The 23,531-nt window shown below is 37.3% G+C and overlaps 1 protein-coding gene across 2 annotated transcripts in view; it reads left to right on the top strand.

Moving 5' to 3' along the window:
• Positions 1-23,531, top strand: part of TAFA5 (TAFA chemokine like family member 5) — a 417,997-nt gene that overhangs the window by 317,869 nt on the left and 76,597 nt on the right. For both annotated transcript variants that reach the window (XM_065743558.1, XM_065743559.1), the window contains exon 3: positions 11,246-11,373. In XM_065743558.1, the coding sequence (XP_065599630.1) occupies positions 11,246-11,373 (128 nt within the window). The remainder of the gene's footprint in view (positions 1-11,245; positions 11,374-23,531) is intronic.

Below are 23,531 nucleotides of genomic sequence, written 5' to 3'. Positions count from 1 at the left end.
AATTATGAATGCATGAGAATTATGCATACATAGATAATTAAAAGGTCATTTTTTCAGCTCTTCATGGAAAAAGAACTCTTGTTCAAGAGTATTTTATTTTTCCATGTTTTAAAAGCTTAGAGTACATGAACACTTAGATAGTTTAGTATGGTACTTAAGAGAGTCAGAGAGAACTAGCAGTTATAGTTTCTTAACCTGCAAGGGGCTATTTCCAAGCTGTGGACTCAGCCAAGCAGCACTTTGTTGAAAGGAACCCCCAAGAAACCGATTGCAAGTTCTGCTTGAGTCAGTACTGCAAATTCAGTGCCATTGGTACTGTTGGACATATAAATATTTCCAATAAGAATTCCCCACTGCTCTTGTAAAGTAAGAGTTTGTTGAGAAAGCTGTTTTGCAAACAGTTGCTATTAAAAGAAAACAATGAATAACCTAACTTGCTTCTGTCAGCACTTTTAAAACCTATGATTGCAGATACTGAACCAAGCAACGTTTGTTGGTTTTGAAACTCTTGTTTGTATCAGGTGTTGAACTTGTTTGATTCATCTTACTTAATATGCTTTTCAATATAAAAGTAAGCAATAGCAGGAGATTTGAATTTTAAATAATTAATTTTTAGGAGCCCCTGGTGTTTTGTTAGGCATATTGCCTTATTATAGCTGACAGCAGACCACTCAATCATTTAGTAAGGAAAGGCCAGTATACTCCTATGAGAGTTAAAAAGGAGTCCTGTAGAAGCAGTACTAAATAGATCTGAGGAACTTGCTTTTGCTATGGAATTTTATAAGTTGCCTTCAGGGATTGCAGAACTGTGATTATTGTCTAAAAATCAGTACTGGTTGTCTTCCTATAAGTTACACAGCACCTCAACCAGAAATTATCAAGATTATTACGGAAAAAAATTGCTTTATTAAATTTTATGGCCTGCATAAAAATGGAGATCAGGTTATATTGATGTAATTTTTTTGCTTCGACCCCTAAAATTTACAACTTATCACATTTCCTGTAAAAGAATCCAATTCAAAAAGTAGTTTTGACACTCAGTGGTCTTGATCTGATTTTTAACAGTTGCTGGAGAGCCACAAGTGTTTGGAATGCCTTTTTTCTTCAGATTTCATAAAGTTTAAAAAAGTACTTCATCATATGTTGCCTATTCTTTGGTCCTGTCCTCTATCCCTACCAGCCTCCACTGCACTGCTTTTCTCAGTGGCCAGGACTCCTGATGCACTGATGCTTAGGATTGCCTACAATGAAAGATGGGGTTGGGCAATGCCTAAAGGAAGAGTATTTCCCTATTCTTTTCCCTACAACCAATCCCTTTAGTCTACTTTTGCAGAAATAATTTTGGAATTTTCACGCCATTTTCTGATGGTGAAGGAGACAGGGATGAGTACTGGCCTTTAAAATAACTTGTGGCTGTTCATAGATATGCTGGATATATGAAAGCAAAATAGAGATGGAAAATATTTATATTACAAATTATGTAAAACTCAGGTAAAAAATGGTAACTTTTCATACATGTGAAAAGCTACATTAAAAAAAAATAATGACGTGGCCTTATCAGTCAGAAATCATTCTGCGTACCCATGATGTCAAGTGCTTAGTTGACAAGATCTGTGATTGATCTTGCTGTCAGTGTGTGACAAACATTCATGACTGTGCCACTGTTTCCCATGGACACGTGCTGGTGCAGTGCTTGTTATGGGAATTACCTTCTATGCAGCATTTATACACTTCTGCCCTTCTATTGGTCAAACACTAGCTGATGAAAGCCGTAGACATGGGAAAAAGCCAAGTGTCCAAGTTGTCTAAAGGTCGACACTGCAGTTCACTGCAGCAAGATTCTTGAGGCACTGACAAAGTAATATTTATGAAAAAAAGTTTCAGAAGAGTCACAATTGGATATATTCTGTTTCCATTGTGAAAGATAAAACTGTCTTCCTTTTTCATTTTTACCTTTTCACTGCTTTTATTAGAAGTTTTCTTAATTTTCATGTAGGTACCATTAATTTGCAAAGAGAATGCAGAGCATCTAGGCATGAAATAGAGAGAAATTGTGAGGAGCATGCGATAAGTGCAGTCTCCTCCCTAAGTTTCCTTTTCTAATACTTTTAATTGTTCACATGGAGGCAGTGTGTAAGTGTCCTTCTGTGCTAGTCACTGATCTCCTTTCAACTCAATTTGCTTGCACATTCTCTTCTTACATACATGACAAAAGGAGGGCAGAGTTTCCCACTGCTGCAGTTGTTGACAAAGGAAGCCCATTGTACTTGAGAACAGCTGCATTATTATCCCTTTCAGTGCACAATAAAGTGACACGACCATGTCACAGAAGCAGTGTACATGCTGACACTGGACTTGGAAAGAACCAAAGGCAGTGAGGGTCAGGGAACAGCTCTGCTAAATGTTTGTCCTTTGAATGCGCAGAGAGTGCACTAATATTCACAGAAAAAGTTTAGAGATTAAAGAATAACCCATTTCCGTATGTCAAATTAAGAGGTAAATATATATATATATATTTTTGCCTTTTCTTACTGAGCATGCACAGACTTCATTGAACATGAGTAGAGAGCCAGGGTATGTGAGCATTGCACTGCTCAAGTCCCAAAAGAGGCACTGATTACTTAATTTGACACTTCGTCATGTAGCCATCATTTCAGTGTGTTTCACCTTCAGATCTTCCACAGCAGTATATGCAACTGCAGTTGCCACCTAGATCAACACCAAGGCTCAGCCCGTTTTCAGACACTTCTTGTAAGATTGGTTTATAACCTTCCTGTCTTCCTTTCTACATCAGCTTCACATTTTTTTTTTCTTACCAGCTTCTTTTCAGTGATAACACTGATATGTGCATATCCTTAATAGCCAAGAGTTCTGGGGCCATTTTCCTCTTCCACAGTTGCACCTGTGTAATTCAGGACAGGTCACAGGTATTTGCCCTATTATTTCACATTCTTCCTTTAACCACAGTAAATCTTGTCTTTCACTGCAGTCCTCTGCTCATATCAGGACGATTGGAATTAGTGTACTTGATTGAAAAAAAAAATCAATTCTATTCTTTAGCCTTCACTTATCCATGTCATCCTGCTGACTCCACTGAACAAGTTGCACGGGTTTTTGACCTTGTTCAGCCGGCTCAGTGGCTGCTACATACACTGGGGCTTTGTCCTGCACTGTCCTCTTTTACCTTCCTTTCCTGTCTTATTCTTTATTTTCTATTATCTGTTTTATTGTTGCTTTCCATTATAGCCCTCCCTTGTCTCTGCCCTTTGCTGTTGTCTTCGAATCCCTTTCTTTGGGTCTGAAATTGTTGTTCCTTTCCAGTTAAATCTGCTGCTCTTGGTGTCCTGGCAGTGAAGTGAAATGTGGTGAAAACCTGATCTCTGGCGGATTCTTTGCTGGCAGATTTTTAGTTGCTTCCAGCACGCTAATTGAATACAACAGAGCAGAACAGTAGGGGGTAGCAACAGAAGACACTGAGTCCTGACAAAGGTTTTCTCCTAGAGTAGGTGTTCAATTAGCATATCTTATTAGATGGCAAATGCTAACTACCCACAGACAATGAAGTGCTAGATCATTCACAGGTTGAAAAGCAGTGAATGTGTACTTCTTTGGGTATTCAGGGATGTGCTGAAATCCTGGCCTAAGTTGTGGACCAGGTTTCCTATTGAAAGTATTGGCCTTGTGATACATAGAAACTAGCTTAGAAGAGGCTACTTACACATATAATATGCCTACAGAAAAATCTAATGTATAGATTTTACTTGCATTTATTATTTATAATGATTCTCTTGATGCTTGATGCGACCCTGTGAGACTTGGAAAAATATACAGTTGTTTTTTGGTGCTTTTTTTTTTCTTCTAACTGTTAAATTGTTTTGTAAGCTGTTGAAATATACGTGCTATATTTGCTGAACTGCTTTTCTATGTGAGCAATTGTCGTAATTGCCAGAGAAAGGCCAAGGGGTTGAGAATGAATGCAGAGATACTCTGCAGTCTCAATGCAATTATAAATAGAAGAAATTTAGTCCTTGCATCTTAAAATGGAAATAGACATAAATTGACTGTGAAACTGGTTTGTAGGGAATTTTCCATTTTAGGATAGTGCTTCAAGTGTTCAAGTATTTAAAAACTGGATGTAGACAACTCTAAGATAACTATCACTATTAGTGCTCCTAAAGAATAACTGAAAAGATAGGGATTGCTTATTCAATGCTAAAGGTCCCTTGCATTTACTCTTATATATTTATTATCATAATTGATGTATTTATGTATTATTTGGACAAGCATAAGGACGAAATCCTGGTATTGGGAAACACAAACAGGAAAGAAGATAAGAGCTGTTGAATTTCATCACAGTGCTCCCAGAATCTGCATATCTGCATTCTGCACTGTGTTTTTTTGTTGTTTTGTTTGTTTGTTTGTTTGTTTGTAATTATGGGCTGGTGGGCTGGTGGAGTTTTGTTGTTGTTGTTTTATGTTTTATGGGTTTTTTTTGGTTTTTTTTTTTTAACTCTTTGACACGTGTTCTGGAGGTTTATTATGTATAAATACCCATTTCTGATTTGTGCCATATCTTTGAACATTCTTCTTCTTCAGCTGTCAGTAGGTTTTTATTTTACAGCCTTGTGAAGATTCATCAAAATTTCTGGGATGCCTGGATGCCTTGCTAAATGCAGTAGTTTAGGAGTTAAACCTGTCCTGCTGTGGCATACTGAGATAGCTTTTAGTGACCTTTTATGCCACAACTGAATTCTGAGGGATCGTCCATATAGATGGAGTGTCCCTTATGCAGCTGTAGTTCAGAATGATATGGATGACTACAGAATTTGGAGATCATCTCCTGTATACTATATTGCTCGTTCCCAAAATACACTGTGCATAGTATAGTCTACACTGTTTCTGGTAAGCCAGAACTTTCATCCCTTTATATGGAATAGGCCAATAGTGAAGGCTTCCTCTTAGCAGTAGAACAATAAAACTTCTCCCTTACTGAAGCTGTATTTGGGGTGAGATGCAGGAATTTTCTGCCTTGTCATTCCATTTTTTACTCTTCATCCAGTAACATGGTATAAATTTGCAGCTTTTCAGTAGCCTGCAGGAGAACACTTTTTTCCATGTATTTCTCAGCCTTCTTCCCAATCTTGACAGCAAGAGCAAAATGACAAAATGAGTGTCTAGACATTGCTATATTGCTGTTCTTAAAACTAAGTAGACTTTGGTCTAGATGTCCTATAAATAATTGAGATGAGCTAACTCTGTGAATTAACACTGCTTCCAGTGTTTTAAGTGGAGCAGAATGACCGTTGTAAAAGGTATCTAAGGTTTGTGATGTTTCCTTGTTGTATAGTAAAATAGATTAATGTTTGGGGCTTATAACACTATTACAGTCAAATTGCTGCACTAAAGACAGTACATTATTGCAGTTCTTGTTAAAGGACTCTGATTCCATTTCTTTCCACTGGCCTCTTTCCTGATGCTGCAATTTCACTGATATGTGTTTTTAAAAGCCTATTACTATGCATAAAATTATTTTCCTTAATTTCTCATCTGTATGTAATAAAGCATTCTCTTTTTTCTTCTGGAGGAATATGAGACGGATAAAGGCCTCTGCGCAAGTGACCTCTAAGAATTCAGAAATGTTTCTTCCAACTATGTAACAAATGTCTTGTGTTACATAGTTTTTGGTCAAGTTAATTAACCTCTGTTAGGGGCAATTAAAATTAGCTACCAGTTTTAGGTAGAATTAGCTAAACATAAGAAGTTCTGCAAAGTTTTTTGGTAGGTAGACAGTGTGTATTTAACAAATCAGGCAGAGGAGAGATATGGTTGGAGCAAATGTTGAAACAGTTGAGGAAAGAATTTACAGCTGAATAAAATGGAAGAAGGAATAGGAAAATGTGAGGTAAGGAGAATAGTGAGGTAGGGAGAAGTGTGGGATGATTATACCATTTGGGATTAACTGGAGGTAATCAATAAGGAAAGATGTAGATCTTGTTCAGTTAAAAGGGGAAAAAGGGTCTCCAGGATAAATTTGTTTAAGTAATTGCATCTAAACTGATAATGCCAAATGCATTCTTGAGCTTTGGGAACTGGCTATGCTGATGAACTTTCTTCAGATCTTCAGATTAACAACAGTGAAGTAAGGTATAAAAATAAAAAAGTAAATATTTTCATCTTAATGCATACTTTACATCCTACATTAAGTGCTGCAAGTTATCACTGAAAAAAAAATGTGCAGGAGGACATCATTCTGTAAGAAGTATAAGTGATCTAAGCCCTCAGCTAAGTATGTTTAATAACTCCGTATTCTGTTTGAGCTCAGGAGAAATCTTCCTTCTCTCCACTACAAAGAATTTTCCATTTGTTACTTCAGACACCTGAAACTGACTGACTTTCTTTAGGTTCTTCTACAGTGATTTTCATTATGATTTGTAAACATTTATTTCCCATACCACTTTTCATGCCTAGAAGCATGTTGTATTCTAAAATTCTGTTCTCAGTATTCAAGTTCTGTTTAAAAGAAAAAAAATCTTAGTGAAAAAAATGATGATTTTTTTTTATTTTATTTCTAAGTTCATTCCCCAAAATTTGGGGAAAAAAATACAATCTGCCAGACTGCGTTGATCTAATATACTTTACATGGCTATAAGTTTTTGCATTTACTGCCACCGAGTAAGATCTAGCTCACTTTTTGCTATCATAAAATGTCACAACTTTCAGTTGAGAGATTGACTAGAGATACAGCAACGATAACTATCTGAATGTAGAATTAACATTTGAAAGTACTGAAAATAAACCTGTGTCTCTATAGAAAGGTATGCATTTAATTTATACCTGGTGAAAAACTTAGACACAAATTTCTAATTGTGATATTTAGCAGAAATAAATTATGTTCTGAATCACTTCACAGTTTAATATTCTTCAAAATGATCATGGATTTATTTATTTATTTATTTTTAGCAAATCCATTTTGAAGTGCTTTAACAGAATACTTAAGAACATTTCAGTAGATAGCTTAGCATCATGTTGGTATCACCTCTTCCTTCCTGGTACACCTCAGACTTGTTTGTATGAGAAGCTGTTGTATTGCCCCTCTTTGTTCTCCTTTTCAAATAGCATTACCCAGGAAAGCAATTCCAGCATGTGCTAAGCACCGTCAGTTCCCATTAACTTCAGCTGAAGTGAGGGGGCATGGTCTTTCTTAAGGGATGCAGAGGCACTGGATCAGATTCTTGATGTGAAATTCAGTTATTTGTAGGTCTGTGCAATGCTTATGTATCATTTAAATACTTTCTTTATAATAGAGCTTGGAGGGGATTTGAGGAATCTGATAGGCTTTTTGCTGTCTACAGAGGTCTGAATTTCATCCTTGGTGAATGTAGGAAGTAAAATTGCAACTAGACTGCCAGAGGAAATACGCTGTATTCCTGTGCTTTGATAAGTAGAACTCATTTTAAATTATCAATAGAAGTTCTTGATATTGTGCTGATAAAATGGTTGTATGCTTTGCTACTTAAGTATTTAGCTTCACTGTGACAGTCTGCAATAATGGTCAAACTGAAAAGGAAAAATGCAAAAATAGATATAACTCCACAGACATGGATATGGCTTCAGATGTAGCTGCACGTGCTTAGGAGAACAATATGCCTGTATAAACTACAAGTTAGACACGAATGTGAGGGTGTCCACCTGCCTACTTCTGGCAAATAGCCCAGAAAACAAAGCATGCTAAGGTGGGAATATGAATGTGTGTGTGTTTTTTATAAAATGTCAGTCCAAAATTGATTATGTTAAGGAAGAGGGCATCCATAATCTGAGTTAAACTGTACCAGGGAAACTGCAGACTCTTTAGCAGGGAAAAAAGGTATCAGCTTGAAAAGTGTTAGGTTTGCAAGGTGGGGAGAGACCCTACGATGCAAATTTCACAGAGCAAATGAGGTGCACTTTAACCCATGAGCTAATTATTCCTGCAAAAAAAAAAGAATGCTTTTGGTTTTAGATGCGAGAGCTAGCCAATACACTTAAGACAGAAATTCTGTATTGGTATGTTCTAAATTTGTGTGGGTATAGCCAGTGCCCAGAGCAAGAGCTCATGTATTTGTGATATTACAGATAGCTGCATTCTGAGATAGCAACCAGGCAAACACTAAGAGTAATCCATAGGGGAAATATATTTTCAAGGTTACTTCAAATTATGCTTCCAGGAGGTTTCCAGGAAAACCTCATACCTGAGAAAATACTGGCAATCTAATATATATTTTTGAGTTTAACTGACTGTTCAGTCTTTCACTGAGCCTTCATATTGTTGAGACATAGACAGAAATAGCCATTTCAATATGTGATTTGCAAAACATATAAATGCAAATGGATAAGGTTTGGCGTTAACGTTTTACTAAGGTTTTTCTGTGAAGGCTGCAACTGAATGCATCCCTTCACTCAGGAAGGATGAGGCTATTACATAAGAGATGTTAGCCTCAAAAATGTATGCAGTCCAGTTCGCAATAGAGCAGTACCTATGCACCTGAAGTACAATATGTATTTCATTATTTTATGTGTTACAGAAACTTATTTGATCTTTTTCTAAAAACAAAAAAAAATGTAGTTATGAAATTTTGTGGGGAAACGTTCCTCTAGTGATATATATCACCTAATGAACAGTGAATGTTGCTATGTAGATGTTAGGGAGCTATGGTGTTTTTTAGTAATGAAAATACTGTTAAGAATTTCAGGTTGAGCTTCCACTGAAAGGAATGTTTGTTATATTGTTGGAGCTTACTAACAATTGTACTGGGACTGAGGACACAAGATGTTTCATGTCAAAATATTGGAAAGAATGTTACTGAAAGACTTTAAATTACAGTTGTATTTCTTGTCATTGTCTAGTGGCACTGGGAATTGTGTTAAGTAGTTCCAGACAGAAAATGAAGGGTGTGAGGGTTCAGGTGAGTGTAAAGAGCTGCCACTGGGTGTAAATGCTGGCTTTTAATCTCATAGAACCCCAAATTAATTTGAAGCATCATAAGCTTCATGTACGTTTCTTTCCCCTGTAGTTCTCTTTTTGTTATCTCATGATATATTGTGTGACTCAGATAATAGAGTTACACATGAATATAGAAGAGGACGTGATCTCTGTCATTGTATTATTGTAAATGTGAAATTATTTTCACATTTAATCCTAAAACACACGTGCATCCAAGTTAAGGTGGCAAAGCTTTCACATAGCCTAGCTCAGTATTGTCTACATGGTCTGTGAAAGAACAGGAGGTCATTTTCTGTGGGCTACAATTCTTACAGTCTGATTAAAAACAGATTGTTCATCATTTAGCATGAATATGTGACACTGGGTCTGTATTACAAAAAAAGCATCCCAAACTAATGGCCCCCAACACAAGAACGACATGGAACTGTGGGTCCGGAGAAGAGCCCTGAAGATGATTAAAGGGCTGGAGCAACATTCTTATAAAGACAGATGAGCTTGTTCTTCTTGGAGAAGAGAAAGCTCCAGAGAAACCCCACCGTAGCTTTCCAGTACTTAAAGTACTTAAATAAACAGGAAGGAGTCTGACTTTGTATGTAGTCAGCTATTGATATGACAAGGAGGAATGATTTTAAATTGAAAGAGAGGAGATTTAGATGAGATATTAGGAGAAAATTTTTACTCAGATGATAGTGAGGCCCTGGAACAGTGTTGGTAGAGAAGCTGTGGGTGCCCCATCCCTGGAGGTATTAATGGCCAGGCTGGATGGGACCCTGGGCAACATGAGCTGGTGGGTGGCAGCCCTGTCTGTGGTAGGGGGGTTGGAACTAGATGATCATTAAGGACCCTGCCAAGCCAAGCCATTCTATAACTCTCCACTCTACAATTTTCTGTACATGAAGAATAAAAGAACAAAATATCTGATCTTAGTCATATTGCTTCTTATTCCACCAGAATGAACCCAACTACGAAAGAGGTGAACTCAAGTATTATTATAACCCAAAAATACAGGAATTAACCCCTCATTTTTAATCCGTACCTTGTAGAAAAATTATCTATATAGCTAGTCTGCATCTCCTTTAACGCTATGTTGCTACATAATCTTAAGGAAGTCAAGAGGAACCAGCTTGCTAGAGAGACTAAGTATTAAGAGATGCCACAAAGCATGCAACACAACACCTTTCAGGTGGTTAGGGACCTTCACCTGTCTGACTAGATCTCCTTTCTCCTGTGGTAATAGGGCAATAGGGTTTTTGTTCCAGGCTTATTATCTCCTACCCCATGATTTCCTAATGGTTTCTTCCTTCAACACTAGTCGTAGAATCTGAGGGTATCTCAAGTTGGAAGGGACCCACAAGGATCATTGAGTCCAACTCCTAGCTCCACACAGGACCACCCAAAATTCAAACCCTACACCTGAGAGTGTTATGTAAACACTTTTTGAATTCCAGCAGGGTTAATACCTGACCACTTACTTCTCTGAGGAGCTTCTTCCATGCCCACCACCCTCTGGTGAAGAACCTTTTCCTAATTCCCAACTTAACCCTTCCCTGATACAACTCCTTTGGGTTCTGTCACTGTCACCAGAGAGCAGAGCTCAGTGCTGCACCTCTGCTCCCTGTGAGCAGATGCAGCTTTCATGAGTTCTCTTCTCTGGGCTGAACAAACAAATAAGTCTCAGCTGTTTATGATCTCCTGCTCACATTTCTAGTTCCTGACTATACCTAATGTTGCAAATATCGCAAGGCTTTCCAAATCACTATTTTTATTTTGACCTTTTTACCAGTTACAGCTTTTCTTTCTCCACTGGCTGACGTGTTTATTTACTCTATAAGCTATTCAGGATAAGATTATTTACAGCCTAATACAGAGGATCTCAGTCATAGGTCATTTTTAGGCTATTGTAACGATTAATTAAAATAATAAGGCTCCAGTTGTTAGCATCCACAATGTTTAATTGACTGTAAATAGCATCAAATTTAAAGTTATCTGACTTTTATGTTCTTTTTATGTATGACAAGGCTCTCCTTTTATTTATTGTTGTTGTTTAAGTTCTATTTTTATGATGAAATTTGCTGGAATGACAGATGTTGTAAATAATTCTTTAAATTGCCTAAGGCTGTTTATATCATAACCTATGGGTGTGTTATCAGAGGATGAAAATAGACAACTCTAATGAGAAAATGCTTATATAAGTGAAATAAGTGAAATGTGAACTCTCCTGACAACCTTTTTTATTGTTTTGTTTGTTTGTTTGTTTCTGTTCAGCACGAATTATCAAAACAAAACAGTGGTGTGAAATGCTGCCATGTTTAGAAGGAGAAGGCTGTGATTTGCTAATCAATAAATCAGGCTGGACCTGTACACAACCAGGAGGTCGGATAAAGACAACCACGGTAAATCACTTCTCTTTTCTATATTCAGTTTCTTTTTCACTGTACTTTATTGAAAAACAAAGAATGAGATTTTAGTTGCTTTTCAGCACAGATACGTAAAGTCTGTTGTCTTATGATTAAGCTACGGGTCCAAATATTCATACTGAAATGCATAGAAGTGCTATCACAAAGACAGGAAAAAATGTAAAATGCCCCTAAGAATTGAAATTATCTCAAGATTTTCTTATAAGGGATCAGTGGTTTAACTGATGGTCATATTCAGGCTGCAAATGGTTTCTTATTTCTTTATTGGATGAAAATTTTCTTCTGGGGAAGTATAGGGTATAAAACTGAGCACGTGTTCTAACAGAGCAGAAAGCAATCTTTCATTTGGAAGTGAGAAGGAAATATTTTTGCTACTCCCATGACACTGGAAAAGCCTTTCCACAGACAGATCTTTAGTTTTCATTGAATCAGCAATCGAGCAGCATAGAAAACCTGGTAAAAAAAAATCCAAAAACATTTTAGCTTCATTTTTATCGTAGTTTGCTGATAGAGTCTTCAGATCTCTGCTTTGGTGTCTTGGGGCACATACTTGCCATGAAGCTGATAGCGTATATGACAGCGATAGTTTCTAGAGGCCATATTATACCAAATATTTCTATGAAATGTTCTCCAACACCAATAATTCTCTGACTTCAGAAATGGAAAAAACTTGAGAAGTATAAAGAGAAACATTCTGATAGCTAGCTAGACCTCGTGAAATGATTTTTTCCATATAAAATTTTTTTTTTAGATTTACAGGCAGCTTGAGTGTAATTTAAATAAGAACAATCTCAAGAATTTTGTGTTACAAGTACTTATTAGTGAGGACTAAATTAATGCCTATCAACCCCTGCATAATTTCTCTGTCTGAACAGGAGACAGGCAGCAGTAGAGAGCCTTGTACAGCTTTAGAAAATCTGTATTTTGGAAAATTAGCATTTTTCTCTTTTGTAAAAGGAATGGAGAGTTGATGGGACTTGTTATAAGATATATGCAAAAGAAGCTATATGTATTGTGATTATTTTGACGCTCTTATGTTTGCTAGACATAATATTCATTATGGACAGGGCTGCAAAAATAACTCAGCCTCTGAGGTCTTACCTAAATGTTGTTTGCCTATAGATATTTTGAATTCAAGTTACATAAACATGACCAAAAACAAAAAAGGAAAGAACAAAAAAAAGAAAAAAAACATCTTTTAAACATTAATATAAGCTTCTGATGGCAAGGATTCCTGGTACAGTTTTGTGAAACTGAAAGAATTATCTTAAATCTTGTAAATGAAGGGGTGTTTTCTGTACTCGATGTAAATGGAAAACCTATGTACCATGACACATTATCAGCTGTCATTACAGTTCTTTATTTGATGTTTTATGCAAATGGAATGGCTGAATAATGCAAAGTAAGCTGAGGATCTATCCTTCAGTATCTATCTTTAATAAAGGGATTCGGATAACCTTTCAGATTTAACACTGGTTGCTTGATTCTGAGCTTTTACTTGTCTGTATAGCTCTTAAATGCTATTGACATGAATTGAATGACTCATGATTTTGATTAACATAAATGAAATTATAATCATGCCCCATCTCAGTTAAATTATGGCCGAGGAAAGTATAATATTATTAAGCAGACTCTCCCCCACACAGAGACATTGTTGTCACTGATGAGGAAAGATTCTGCCAGAAAGCCAACTGTAGAACAGCTCTGAGCATAAGCCCTCATGTAGCAGAGCAGCCTTCAACAGTTGGTATCACACGTGCACACACACAACAAACACGCAGTATTTTTCAGTCAAGCCAGTCTTGCACTCAGAATGGGAAGGAAAGTAAAACCAAACAACAGTAAAACCAAGAAACTGCAAGCCATAATGCAGTATTAATAAAATTACATTTTAACAAATGTTCACATGTTCTCTAGACGCTTCATTGAAGGTTGTGGAAACCTCTAGAGAATGGTAACAGGCGTGGGAACCATGTTCTTAGGATAACTTCTTGTTGTGCCTGACTGTGATTGAAAGAAGAGAAATATTCTAGCAGAAACATCATGAGACATTTTTTCTAGCAGTATTCTTAGATCATAAGCTACTGAAGTAGTCCATTAATTTCTATTTCTGCTCAGAATACACATCTGAGTTACCAGTCCCATAGTAGCATCTAATCTTATTGGGAAGACTAGAAGTATGCAGGGGAGGGATGGGAAAATGGTCACCAGGAAGTATGGGGAAATTCATGTCCAAACATATTAAATGAATTATTATACGTTATTTGCATGAAACAATTTTTAACCATATCTATAGTTGAAGCTACATTATATCCTTTCTTATATCCTAACTGTTTTGTTAACTCACATTTGTTAATGTAATATTTGCAGGCCTTTTCTAAATATATTAATTGGTATCATGAAGATGTTTGGCGCTAGGTCTTACATTTTCATGGTGGTGATAGATCATATAGCAGAGAGAATTCTGGTAAATGCTGAAGACAATCATTTGCTACCTGTACTGATGCCAGGGCAGTACTGAACTCTGATGGACTGAGACCAGCTGTTGTGATAATACTGGCTGTTGCAATGATTACAGGTAGTTGCGTGTTTGAATAATTGGGTTTAGAAGAAGTACATGAAAATATAAAACTAGGACAGATTCTGACTAGGGCATAATTTTTGTATGTGAGAATATAATCTAGGACTCCTAGTTAAATATGATTTTAACCAAAACAAGGATGAAGTAGTTTTCATTTTCTTTAGATATGTTTAACATGTATGTTTTTCCCAATGAATTTACCAAGCAATTAGCACAAGAAAATACCCTTTTCTCTAAAGTGTAAATGCAATTTCTTTAAATTGCTGCTTTATGTTTGCGCCAAAGTTCTATAGACTTTCTATGAAGAGACAGATTTTTTTTTTTTCCCTGCATGGCACTTTTTTTAATTACTGCTTGAAATAATGCAATGAAATCAGAATTCTCTCCTCACATGGGTAGGAGTGTTTTATGTCCATTTTGTGCTCACTTAGCACGGCTATAAATGACTGCACAAGGTGCAAGGCAAAGGAGAATCAAACTCAAAATATACTCTAAATGGATCTGGATGTCACTTCTGCCCTGTCATCCTATCTACAAGGTGTGAATGAACCAAGGATTTTTCATCTGCTAAGAGGCTTTTAGAATCGAGGATTGTCTGGGCTGACTGCCAATCTATATATTAAGCAGCTGATACAAGGAAACAATATGGTAAAATTAGGTAGCAAGAGAATACTACAGAATTGTTAGCACCTTCAACATATAAGTACTTTCATGTAAAAAAATGTCCTTAGAGTCACTTTAATATCTTCTACCTTAAAAAACTCTTCCCTCTTGCTATTCTCACTACTGTTTTATTTCATTTTAATAAAGGCACATTATATTTTAAAATAGTTTGTAGAATCAATAGTACCATAAAATATGTAAAATAATTATTATTTTTTCAGATGTTGTTGAGAAGCTTATCCATTTTATATGTTAAGTTTAAAAAAAAAAATCTGTTGTATATATGAGAAGATACACAATGTATCAGCTTTACAGGGGAGATTAATTTTAGCAGCAAGTGTGTATATGTTGTCAATGATCCATCACTACCTAATTGTTACTTAATTAATTCCTTCTTCTACATTATGTGATTCCAATGCATGGAGCTTAACAGAACATTCATGCGCCAGTTCCTCAGTAGCTAACCTTTTAAAACCTTTGTGATTGTACTGCTAAATTAGCTGAAGTGGGAAATTAAAGAGTATGAAGAAGCTAAGAGAGAGCTCACAGTGGATAAAAGGTGTAATTACTCTGACATGGAGCTCAGTGCTTAGCTAGTAAAATTTACTAAGGATCTAGTTTCACCAAGGGACGTGACTTTCTTAATAGAGTTTACTTACACACAGAGCAACTTAGCATTCCTCGCCATTAATATAAATGACATGCTGGCTGGGTTGGAAAGGCAATTTGTTCTTTACTCTGAGAAATGCAACAGCAGTCTTTACTGGCTGCAACTTAAATCAAGATTTTTTTTGTAGAACCTTATCATACTCAGCCGTATGATAATGGTAAATCAGTGAAAATATACTGGTTTTCTTTTCATCGTTGACTTATGAGCAATGTATTCTCATTCATAACATTACGTTCAAAGTAAAAAAGAAAAAAGTATACATATATATATATATATATATGTTACATACTTGTAACATACTTGAGAATTTACTTTTTTTTAGACTGAAGACCAGCTGGAAATGTCCTGAGGCCATGGTCTAGTGGTCTGAGCTTGGGACTGGGAGTCAGAAACTCCTGAGCTCTAATCCCGGCTCTGACAGTGACTTCCTCTGTGGCCTTGGGTAAGTCACTGAACCTCTCTGCCTCAGTTTACCCAGCAGTAAAAATAAGATTAACAATCCTTAGCTATCTATCTTAGTCAATTTGGAGATCTGAATTAATATTTTTAAGAGCTTTAGAAATTCAGAGTTACTTTTAAATGAAAGTACTGTTATTTATGTCCTTATTGATTATATTCATGTTTTTGTTAGATATTCATATAACTCTGGCTTTACTGTACTTAGCTTCACTGACATTTCAGTTCTGAGTGTTTCTAAATGTGACATTTCACATCTCCACAGCTTGGCTGATTGTATTTGATTAAGCTGTTTCTGGAAGTTTGTTGACATCTCACCAGTTTAGTTCTGTGTCATTCCAGAATACAATACCAACCAAAATAAGCTTTCAGGCAGCACTGAAATTAGAGTGATGGGATGATGCAAGCACACATGCTATGCCAAATTAGATTTCCCTCTTTCCCTTTAAAAGTCAACTTATGAAATAGATACATTAGATCCACTTGTCAGGAGGTCATCTATCAAGTTCTCACACTGCTCTGATTGTAAACAGGAACACTACATACAGACCAAAATTAGAGGACGTTTTTCAGGAAGTTGTATTACCCCTTCATCTCAGTCCTATGAAGGTTTTCAGAAACAAGAAGGAAGTAATGATCCTGAATTTTCTGTTATTCATGTCCAAAATTGTTCGGGAATCAGGATCTTGGGCTAAATTTACCCTGTGACACCAGAGGTACATACATCTTGGCTTCAAAGTCCATATATGTGCATCACATTGAGTAGCAATGTCTTATCTATTTTCAGTTGTGAAGAAATCATAGAATCATAAAATAATTTGAGTTGGTAGGGATCTTATAAGATCAGAATCTGGAAACTTCAGAATCTGAAAGACCCCCAAGGATCGGAGGGATGCAGGGTTATCATGAGTGCATGTGTATCCAGCTCAATGAGCTTTTTGAGCAGATGGCCATGTTGCAAGAGGAAATCACTAGGCAGAGAAGTATCCAGCAGTCAGAGAGGGAGACTGATGCATGATATTGTGCAATGACACAGGCAGATCAAAAGCCCTGTCTGAAGTCCCTGCAAGAAGAAGATAAAAATCTTCCAGCCCTGAGGAGGTGGATGACAAAAACACCCAAGGTGAGGAGACAGTACTCCTCTCAGCTGAGAGCAGAAAGAAGAGCCTCCTCCTTGACCCTGGAATGTCCATAAGCAGTGGATACGAAGCTCTAGGGATATAAAGAGAAAAAGGTGTGGATAATAGTTCAGACCTGGAAAAGGACAACCACAGTAAGGCTGCCCAAACAAGGACACAAGTCAGAGCCAGTGCTGCCAAAAAAATGCAGTGTTTTAGTCCCTGAGGGGCACTGAGGCAGTAACTTGCTGCCTGGATAATCTCTCTAGAGAGGTTTGTTGCTTGCTCAAGGCCTGCATTCAGAACATCAGGAAAAGGCTAATGGGTATAAGACTATTATCTGCTCCTTCTCTTTCAAGCTGTGTCACAAGAGGGTACAACTAGGAAACTACAAAATGTTAAATAAGATTCTGTGTTCCTTTGGAGGATGTTGAAGAGATCAGAAGCACAGGTAGTGTTCTCCTTGATCCTGCTGGTTGGAGAATGGGATCCAGGCAGAAGGAGCAGAACAAATCAGTTAAATGAATGGCTGCATGGCTGGTGTCATGATCAGGGTTTGGGCTATTATGATCTTGGACGCACTTTTGAGAGACTGGACATGTTGACATTGGATGGGATGCAACTAACTAGGATGTGTGACCAGGGAAAAATATAAGGATGCTGACTGAATGTGTAGCAATGGAATCAGGAAAATGAAGACACAGATGAAACTGAACTTGAAAGAAATATGGAAAATAACAAGAAAGGATTCTACAAGTACATTGGTTAGAAAAATGTACACCATCTGATAAATGAAGAGGAAGAACAGGCTTCATGAGGCATGGAGAAGGCTGAGGTACTCAATGAGTTCTTTGCCTCAGACTTCACTGGTAGTTAGGCTTCGTAAACCTTTAGGCAAGAGTCAAGGGGAGCAAAAATCCCTTCCACTGTAGCAGCGAAGCAAGTCTGGGACCACCTGATAAGACTGAACGTGTGCAAGTCTATGGAGTTGGATGATATGTATCACATGGTCTTGAAGGAGCTAAGTGAATTGATTGCCAAGCCACTTGCTGTCATGTCTGAGAAATCATGACTGGCAGAAGAAGTTCTTTGTGACTGGAAAAAGGAAAATATTGTTTCCATTTTTACCCAGGGAACTACAGACTGGTGAGCCTCTCATCTGTGCTTGGGAAAATCATGGAAGATATCCTCCTCAAGAAGCTATGATAAGGCATGTATGAGAAGACGTGTTCCAGGATGGTCAGGATGGCTTCACCAAAAACAGATCATGCCTGACCAGTATAGTGGCTCCCTATGATGGGGTGATAACTATTTTTAAATTAGAGAGATATGAATCTGAAGGGTGGACTGGTAGACTGATTTGCCTTGTGAGGCCTCATCTGGAATATTGTGACCAGGTATGGCGACCCCAATATGAGAAAGATATGCAGCTATTGGAGTGGGTTGAAAGGAGGGCTGTGAACATGATCAAAGAACAGCAGCACCACTGTTATAAAGAAAAGTGGAGGGAATTGGTCTCATTCAGTCTAGAGAAGAGAAGGCTATGGGGAGAGCTCATTGCAGCCAAATATTTGAGGAAAAGATTTTTTTTTTTTAATTAAAGCATATAAAAAAGTAACAAAATCATAAAAGTAGTGAGATATTTGACTTTGTTTTTGTTAATCTAATGAATCAGCCTGGTTTGGTGGTGGTGGTTGTAACATGTAGTGAGCTCTCAATTTATTGAAATTTTACTCTTCCTGTGCTTCATCCTTGAAAGCCGTTTTTCACATACATACATACAGCCAAAAGCAATTACATGAATAAGGTATGACTGAAGAGAGGGATATTTCTCTTCAGTAAGAAGGGGCTTATAGAAGTCTGGTAGAGACATGATTAAGTTTTGGATTGCAACTTTATGCATTCCATTTGAAAATCTGCATGTAGTGAATTTATGCTGACTAAAAATGGAGTTACAAATAAAGCAAACCATTGATTATTTTTTTGCAATCCTGAAACTTGTTCTAAAATTCTATTTTTTTTGCTGTTTACATGATTGTGTTCAGCCAGTCTATAAAAATCCATAAACGTATTCTCCATACTTTTAGTTGGCACTGCACTACAACCTGTGCCATGGTTTCAGCCCAGTTAGGGTTACTAGCAAAACAGTGAGGGGCTGGGCTGCTTAGCAAGAAGAGCCACCACCATGATGGTGCAGGGCAAGGGTTGACTACAGTGTGAGCTGTGCCTACAGCGCTTGGGCTGAAAATTGGATATACCTTTACAAAGTTGTACATCTGAAGTGCTAAAGTATATCCAAAGTTTCAAAAATTGTATTTCAGTGAATATTATACCTAAATTTCTACTTGGGTATTGATTTAAAATAAAAATAAATAAATAAAATAAACAAACAAAAAGAAACAAACAAAAAAATCCCTGAACTTTTTTTTATATCCCTAAGAAAGAAGAAGAGAAGTGAGTTATCAGAAGTAGTCAGCATGGGTTCACCAGGGGAGGTCATGCTCAACCAACCTCGCAGTCTTCTATGATGTCATTTGTGGATGGGAGGAGAGCAGTGGATGTAATCTAACTTGATTTCAGCAAGGCATTTGACACTGTCTCCCACAGCATCCTTACAACAAAGCTGAGGAAGCGTGGAATAGATGAGTGATTGGTGAGGTGAGTTGAGAGCTGGTTGACTGGCAGAGCTCACTGGGTTGTGATCAGTGGCACAGAGTCCAGTTGAAGGCCTGTACTTCTGTGTTCCTGAGGGGTCAGTTCTGGGTCTGATCCTGTTCAACATCAGTGACCTCAATGACGGGATGGAGTCCACCCTCAGCAAGTTTGCTGATGATACAAAGCTGGGAGGAATAGCTGACAGGCTGGAAGGCTGTGTTGCCATTAAGTAAGACCTGGACAGGTTGGGCAGAAAGGAACCAGATGATGCTTAATAAGAGCAAGTGTAGAGTCTTGAACCTAGGAAGGAATAACTGCATGCACCAGTACAGGCTGGGGGATGACTTGCTGCAGGGGAACTCTGAGGAGAGACCTGGGTGTCCTGACAGATGACAGGTTGGCCATGAGCCAGCAGTGTGCCCTGGTGGCCAAGAAGGCTAGTGGTATCCTGGACATTAAGAGTGTGGCCAGCAGGTTGAGGCAGGTGATCTTCTCCCTCTCCTCTGCCCTGGTGTGGACTCAGCTGAAGTATTGTGTCCAGTTCTGGGCTCCCTGGTACAAAAAAGACAGGGATCTCCTTGAAAGAGTCCAGCAGAGGGCTACTAAGATGATAAAGGGCATGGAACACCTCCATTATGAAGAAAGGGTGAGAGACCTGGGTCTGTTCAGCCTTGGAAAAAGAAGGTTCAGAGGGGATCTGATCCACGTCTATAAATATCTAAGGCGTGGAAGGCAAAGGGCTGAGGCTGGACTCTTTTCTGCAGTGTGTGGCAATAGGACACGGGGAAATGACTGCAAACTGAAGTATAGGAAGTTCAACACAAACGTGCATGGGAACTTCTTCACAGTGAAAGTAACAGAGCACTGGCACAGGCTGCACAGAGAGGTGGTGGAGTCTCCTTCTCTGGAGATGTTCAAGACCCACCTGGATGCCTACCTGTGCAACCTGATCTAGGGAGCCTGCTTTGACAATGGTGTTTGACTTGATGATCTGTAGAGGTCCCCTCCAACACCTACAATTCTGTGATTCTGTGAACTTTGCAATACTTCATGGTTAGGTTCATGGTTTAGTGGGCAATATTGGTGGTAGGTGAGCAGTTGGACTAGATAATCTTAAAGGTCTTCTGCAACCTTAATGATTCTATGATCAGTAAAAATTATAATTATATAGAGTTAATGGTTTAAGTACACTTCACGATAAACTAAAATTTGTCTGAATATTCTGATTTTTGCTTGAATATGAGCAAATAAATTTTCATTTAATAACTGATGGTAAAGAGAGACTATTTGAGGAAACAGTACTGAAGATTGTTTTTACAGTTTCACAATTCACTTTAAGTAGCACAACGCATTGTAAGAAGTGATTCACTAGATATTATATGGTGGTAGTAGTTGAACTGAAGATGACAAGAGGGTACATGATATGTGTAGAAGACAAAAGTTTTATTGTGGAAGTGAGGAAGAAATCTGTAGACCACTTGAGTATATAGCTTAAATCATGTTTTTAATGAGAATGTAGTGGAGTACTATGAAGCTTGGAAATTGGTATGACACATTGACATCAAAAACTTAAAATTATGTTAAAAATATTACACACACATTTCTTCTAATGAGAATGCTCATAGTGCAAGTTTTGTATATGAAGCTGTTTAAAATACTTACTCAGTTTTAAACATTTCTTTTTAAAAATATTGCCAGAAGTTTCTGTCAGATCACACAAAACAAGCTTGAATTTTTGGACTGAACAAAACAAACAGTAAATACAGGAAATTAAATAGATGTGATAGCATAGGACTTTCAAAAATTTGTTTGACACATTATTTCCTAAATTCAGTTAAAAAGTTTCGAAAAGAAACGTATGGAGGATCTGTGAACAGCACATAATAGCCGTTAACAGGAGTGTATTGATCTAGGTTGAGGTGGCCCAGGAGGTGAGAGATTTTTGAAAGGTCTAATTTTATTTTATTAAGAATGGTTTCAAAAGCATAAAAGATGTTAAGCTCTCAAGTGTTAGTGAAAATCTGTGGAAGGCAGCACATAACGGTCATTTCTATTTTTCTATATTCCCCTGCACTATTTCCATCAAGTGTCTGAAACAGAGCTCCAGTCTTTAATAGTAATATGCCTGCACGTAAGTTTCTTTACATTGAGAGCAAACCTGAAGGATAGTCTTGTCTGTTTTTCAGTCTAATGAACTCCTATCTGTAAGACCTTGTTCTCACATATTCCTTTTGTTCTCATGCATATATGAGCATGGTAGGGCACACAGGAAGGCAGTGCAGCTCACAGAGTCGTGATAATGTGAGGGCCCTAAGTTTCAGATTTTCATGCTTTCGTTAGTCTCATTACGTACCCCAGAAATTAAAATTCCAAACTGTTCAGGCTAGCTTTAACAAGGACTTAGAAACAGTCTTGTTTTGATAGGACATGAAATACATTAACTGATTGGTCTTTACCAGTTCAAGAATTATAATATTTTAACGTATTTATAAAAGCCACGGTGAGATAATGCATAAATCATAAGAGGGGAAGAGCTGTGATACTCTCAGATTGCTCTGGATCATCTAAGAGATTTAATTTTTCTCAAAGAGATTTGTTGTTTGTTCGGCCAGACAGCACACTGGTTACAGAAACTTGTCATTGAATTGTGTTGTGGAGTAATATTTCTGTTGCTTTCATGTGACTGAAAGTGTATTGATAGTTGGTGGGATTTATTTCAGTATTGCGTCATTCTCAACCCTCTTGTAACTAGATTTAGGCCTTCAGTAGAATAAATCCACAATCACAATAAATTTGGTCATGCAGCAGTGAAAAATGAAAACAGTCAAGACTTTGAACAATAAGTTGAGGATATCCAAATGAAATTACAGGAAACAGAATACACACTGAGGTGGAAGATGTTTCCTTACAGAAGTACAGATTCCCTTCTCATGGCCTTGAAATCATTAACAATAATAAAATGGCCAACAGATTGTTTTAAAATAAAGTGAGAATCAGTAAATCTCTATATAGGCCAGCATCCTTGAGGAATTGTCATCCTATCTTTCTCTTTTCTATGTCTTCTTTTATTTCTGTTTCTCCATGAAGTACTGAGAATCAATGTGTGTATTTTCTCCTACGGAACATTTTTTATAACTGTTAAAACATCAAAAGAATTATGCACTCTGTGGCATGGAAATATAAAATTGTAAAAAATAAATGAATATAAAAGATTGATATTTAGTTCTTATAACAGGAAAGGTAGTAAAGGCAGTTTACTGAATCCTTCTCCCTTTAGATAGCCCTCAAAGAAATTCTATCCCTCACTTGAAAGACCTTTACACAGGTAAGATGAAGTTGATTTGTGGTGTTTATGTTTCTAATCATAGGTATATTTTAATGAAATCTGGCATTTTACATAATTCTGAGATAAATTTTTGTCATATGTGTGAAATGAGTTCATGCAACTAAACGTGCTTTTAGTAACCTAGGCGATGTCTAGGGATGATACAACCTCAGATCAGCTGAGAAGGAAGTAGCTGAGGATTGCACAGAGATGCTTTGGGTGAAGCAGGAATATCGTCTGTCTGAAAAATCATTTGGAAGTCTAACGTGTGACTCTAGCATGGGAAAGATATTACAGGCCAATTGTAAGAATTTCTCACTTTGACCGCAAGACCTGACATATCACAGAATCATAGAACCACTTTTGTTGAAAGGGACCTCAAAGGTCATCTAGTTCATCTAGATAAGCCTGGAGGACACCACTGATTACTGCCTTCCACCTGAACATGGAGCCATTGACCACGACCCTCTGGCTATGACCAATTCCTTATTCAGTGAATAATACATCTTTCAAGTACATACATTTTCAATTTAGAGATAAGAACATGATGTGGAACCATATGGTACACCTTGCACAAGTCCAGGTAGATGACATCAGTTACTCCTTGTCTACTGAAGCTGTAACTGCATCAATAGAAGGCCACTAGATTAGTCAGGGATGATCTTC

Source organism: Cyrtonyx montezumae, unplaced genomic scaffold (assembly GCF_038088225.1).
Source record: "Cyrtonyx montezumae isolate F1298 unplaced genomic scaffold, pur_monq_1.0 scaffold_3, whole genome shotgun sequence".
Taxonomy (NCBI): Eukaryota; Metazoa; Chordata; class Aves; order Galliformes; family Odontophoridae; genus Cyrtonyx; species Cyrtonyx montezumae.
The sequence above is the reverse complement of the archived record's forward strand: the minus strand, read 5'-3'. Positions and strand labels throughout refer to the sequence as shown.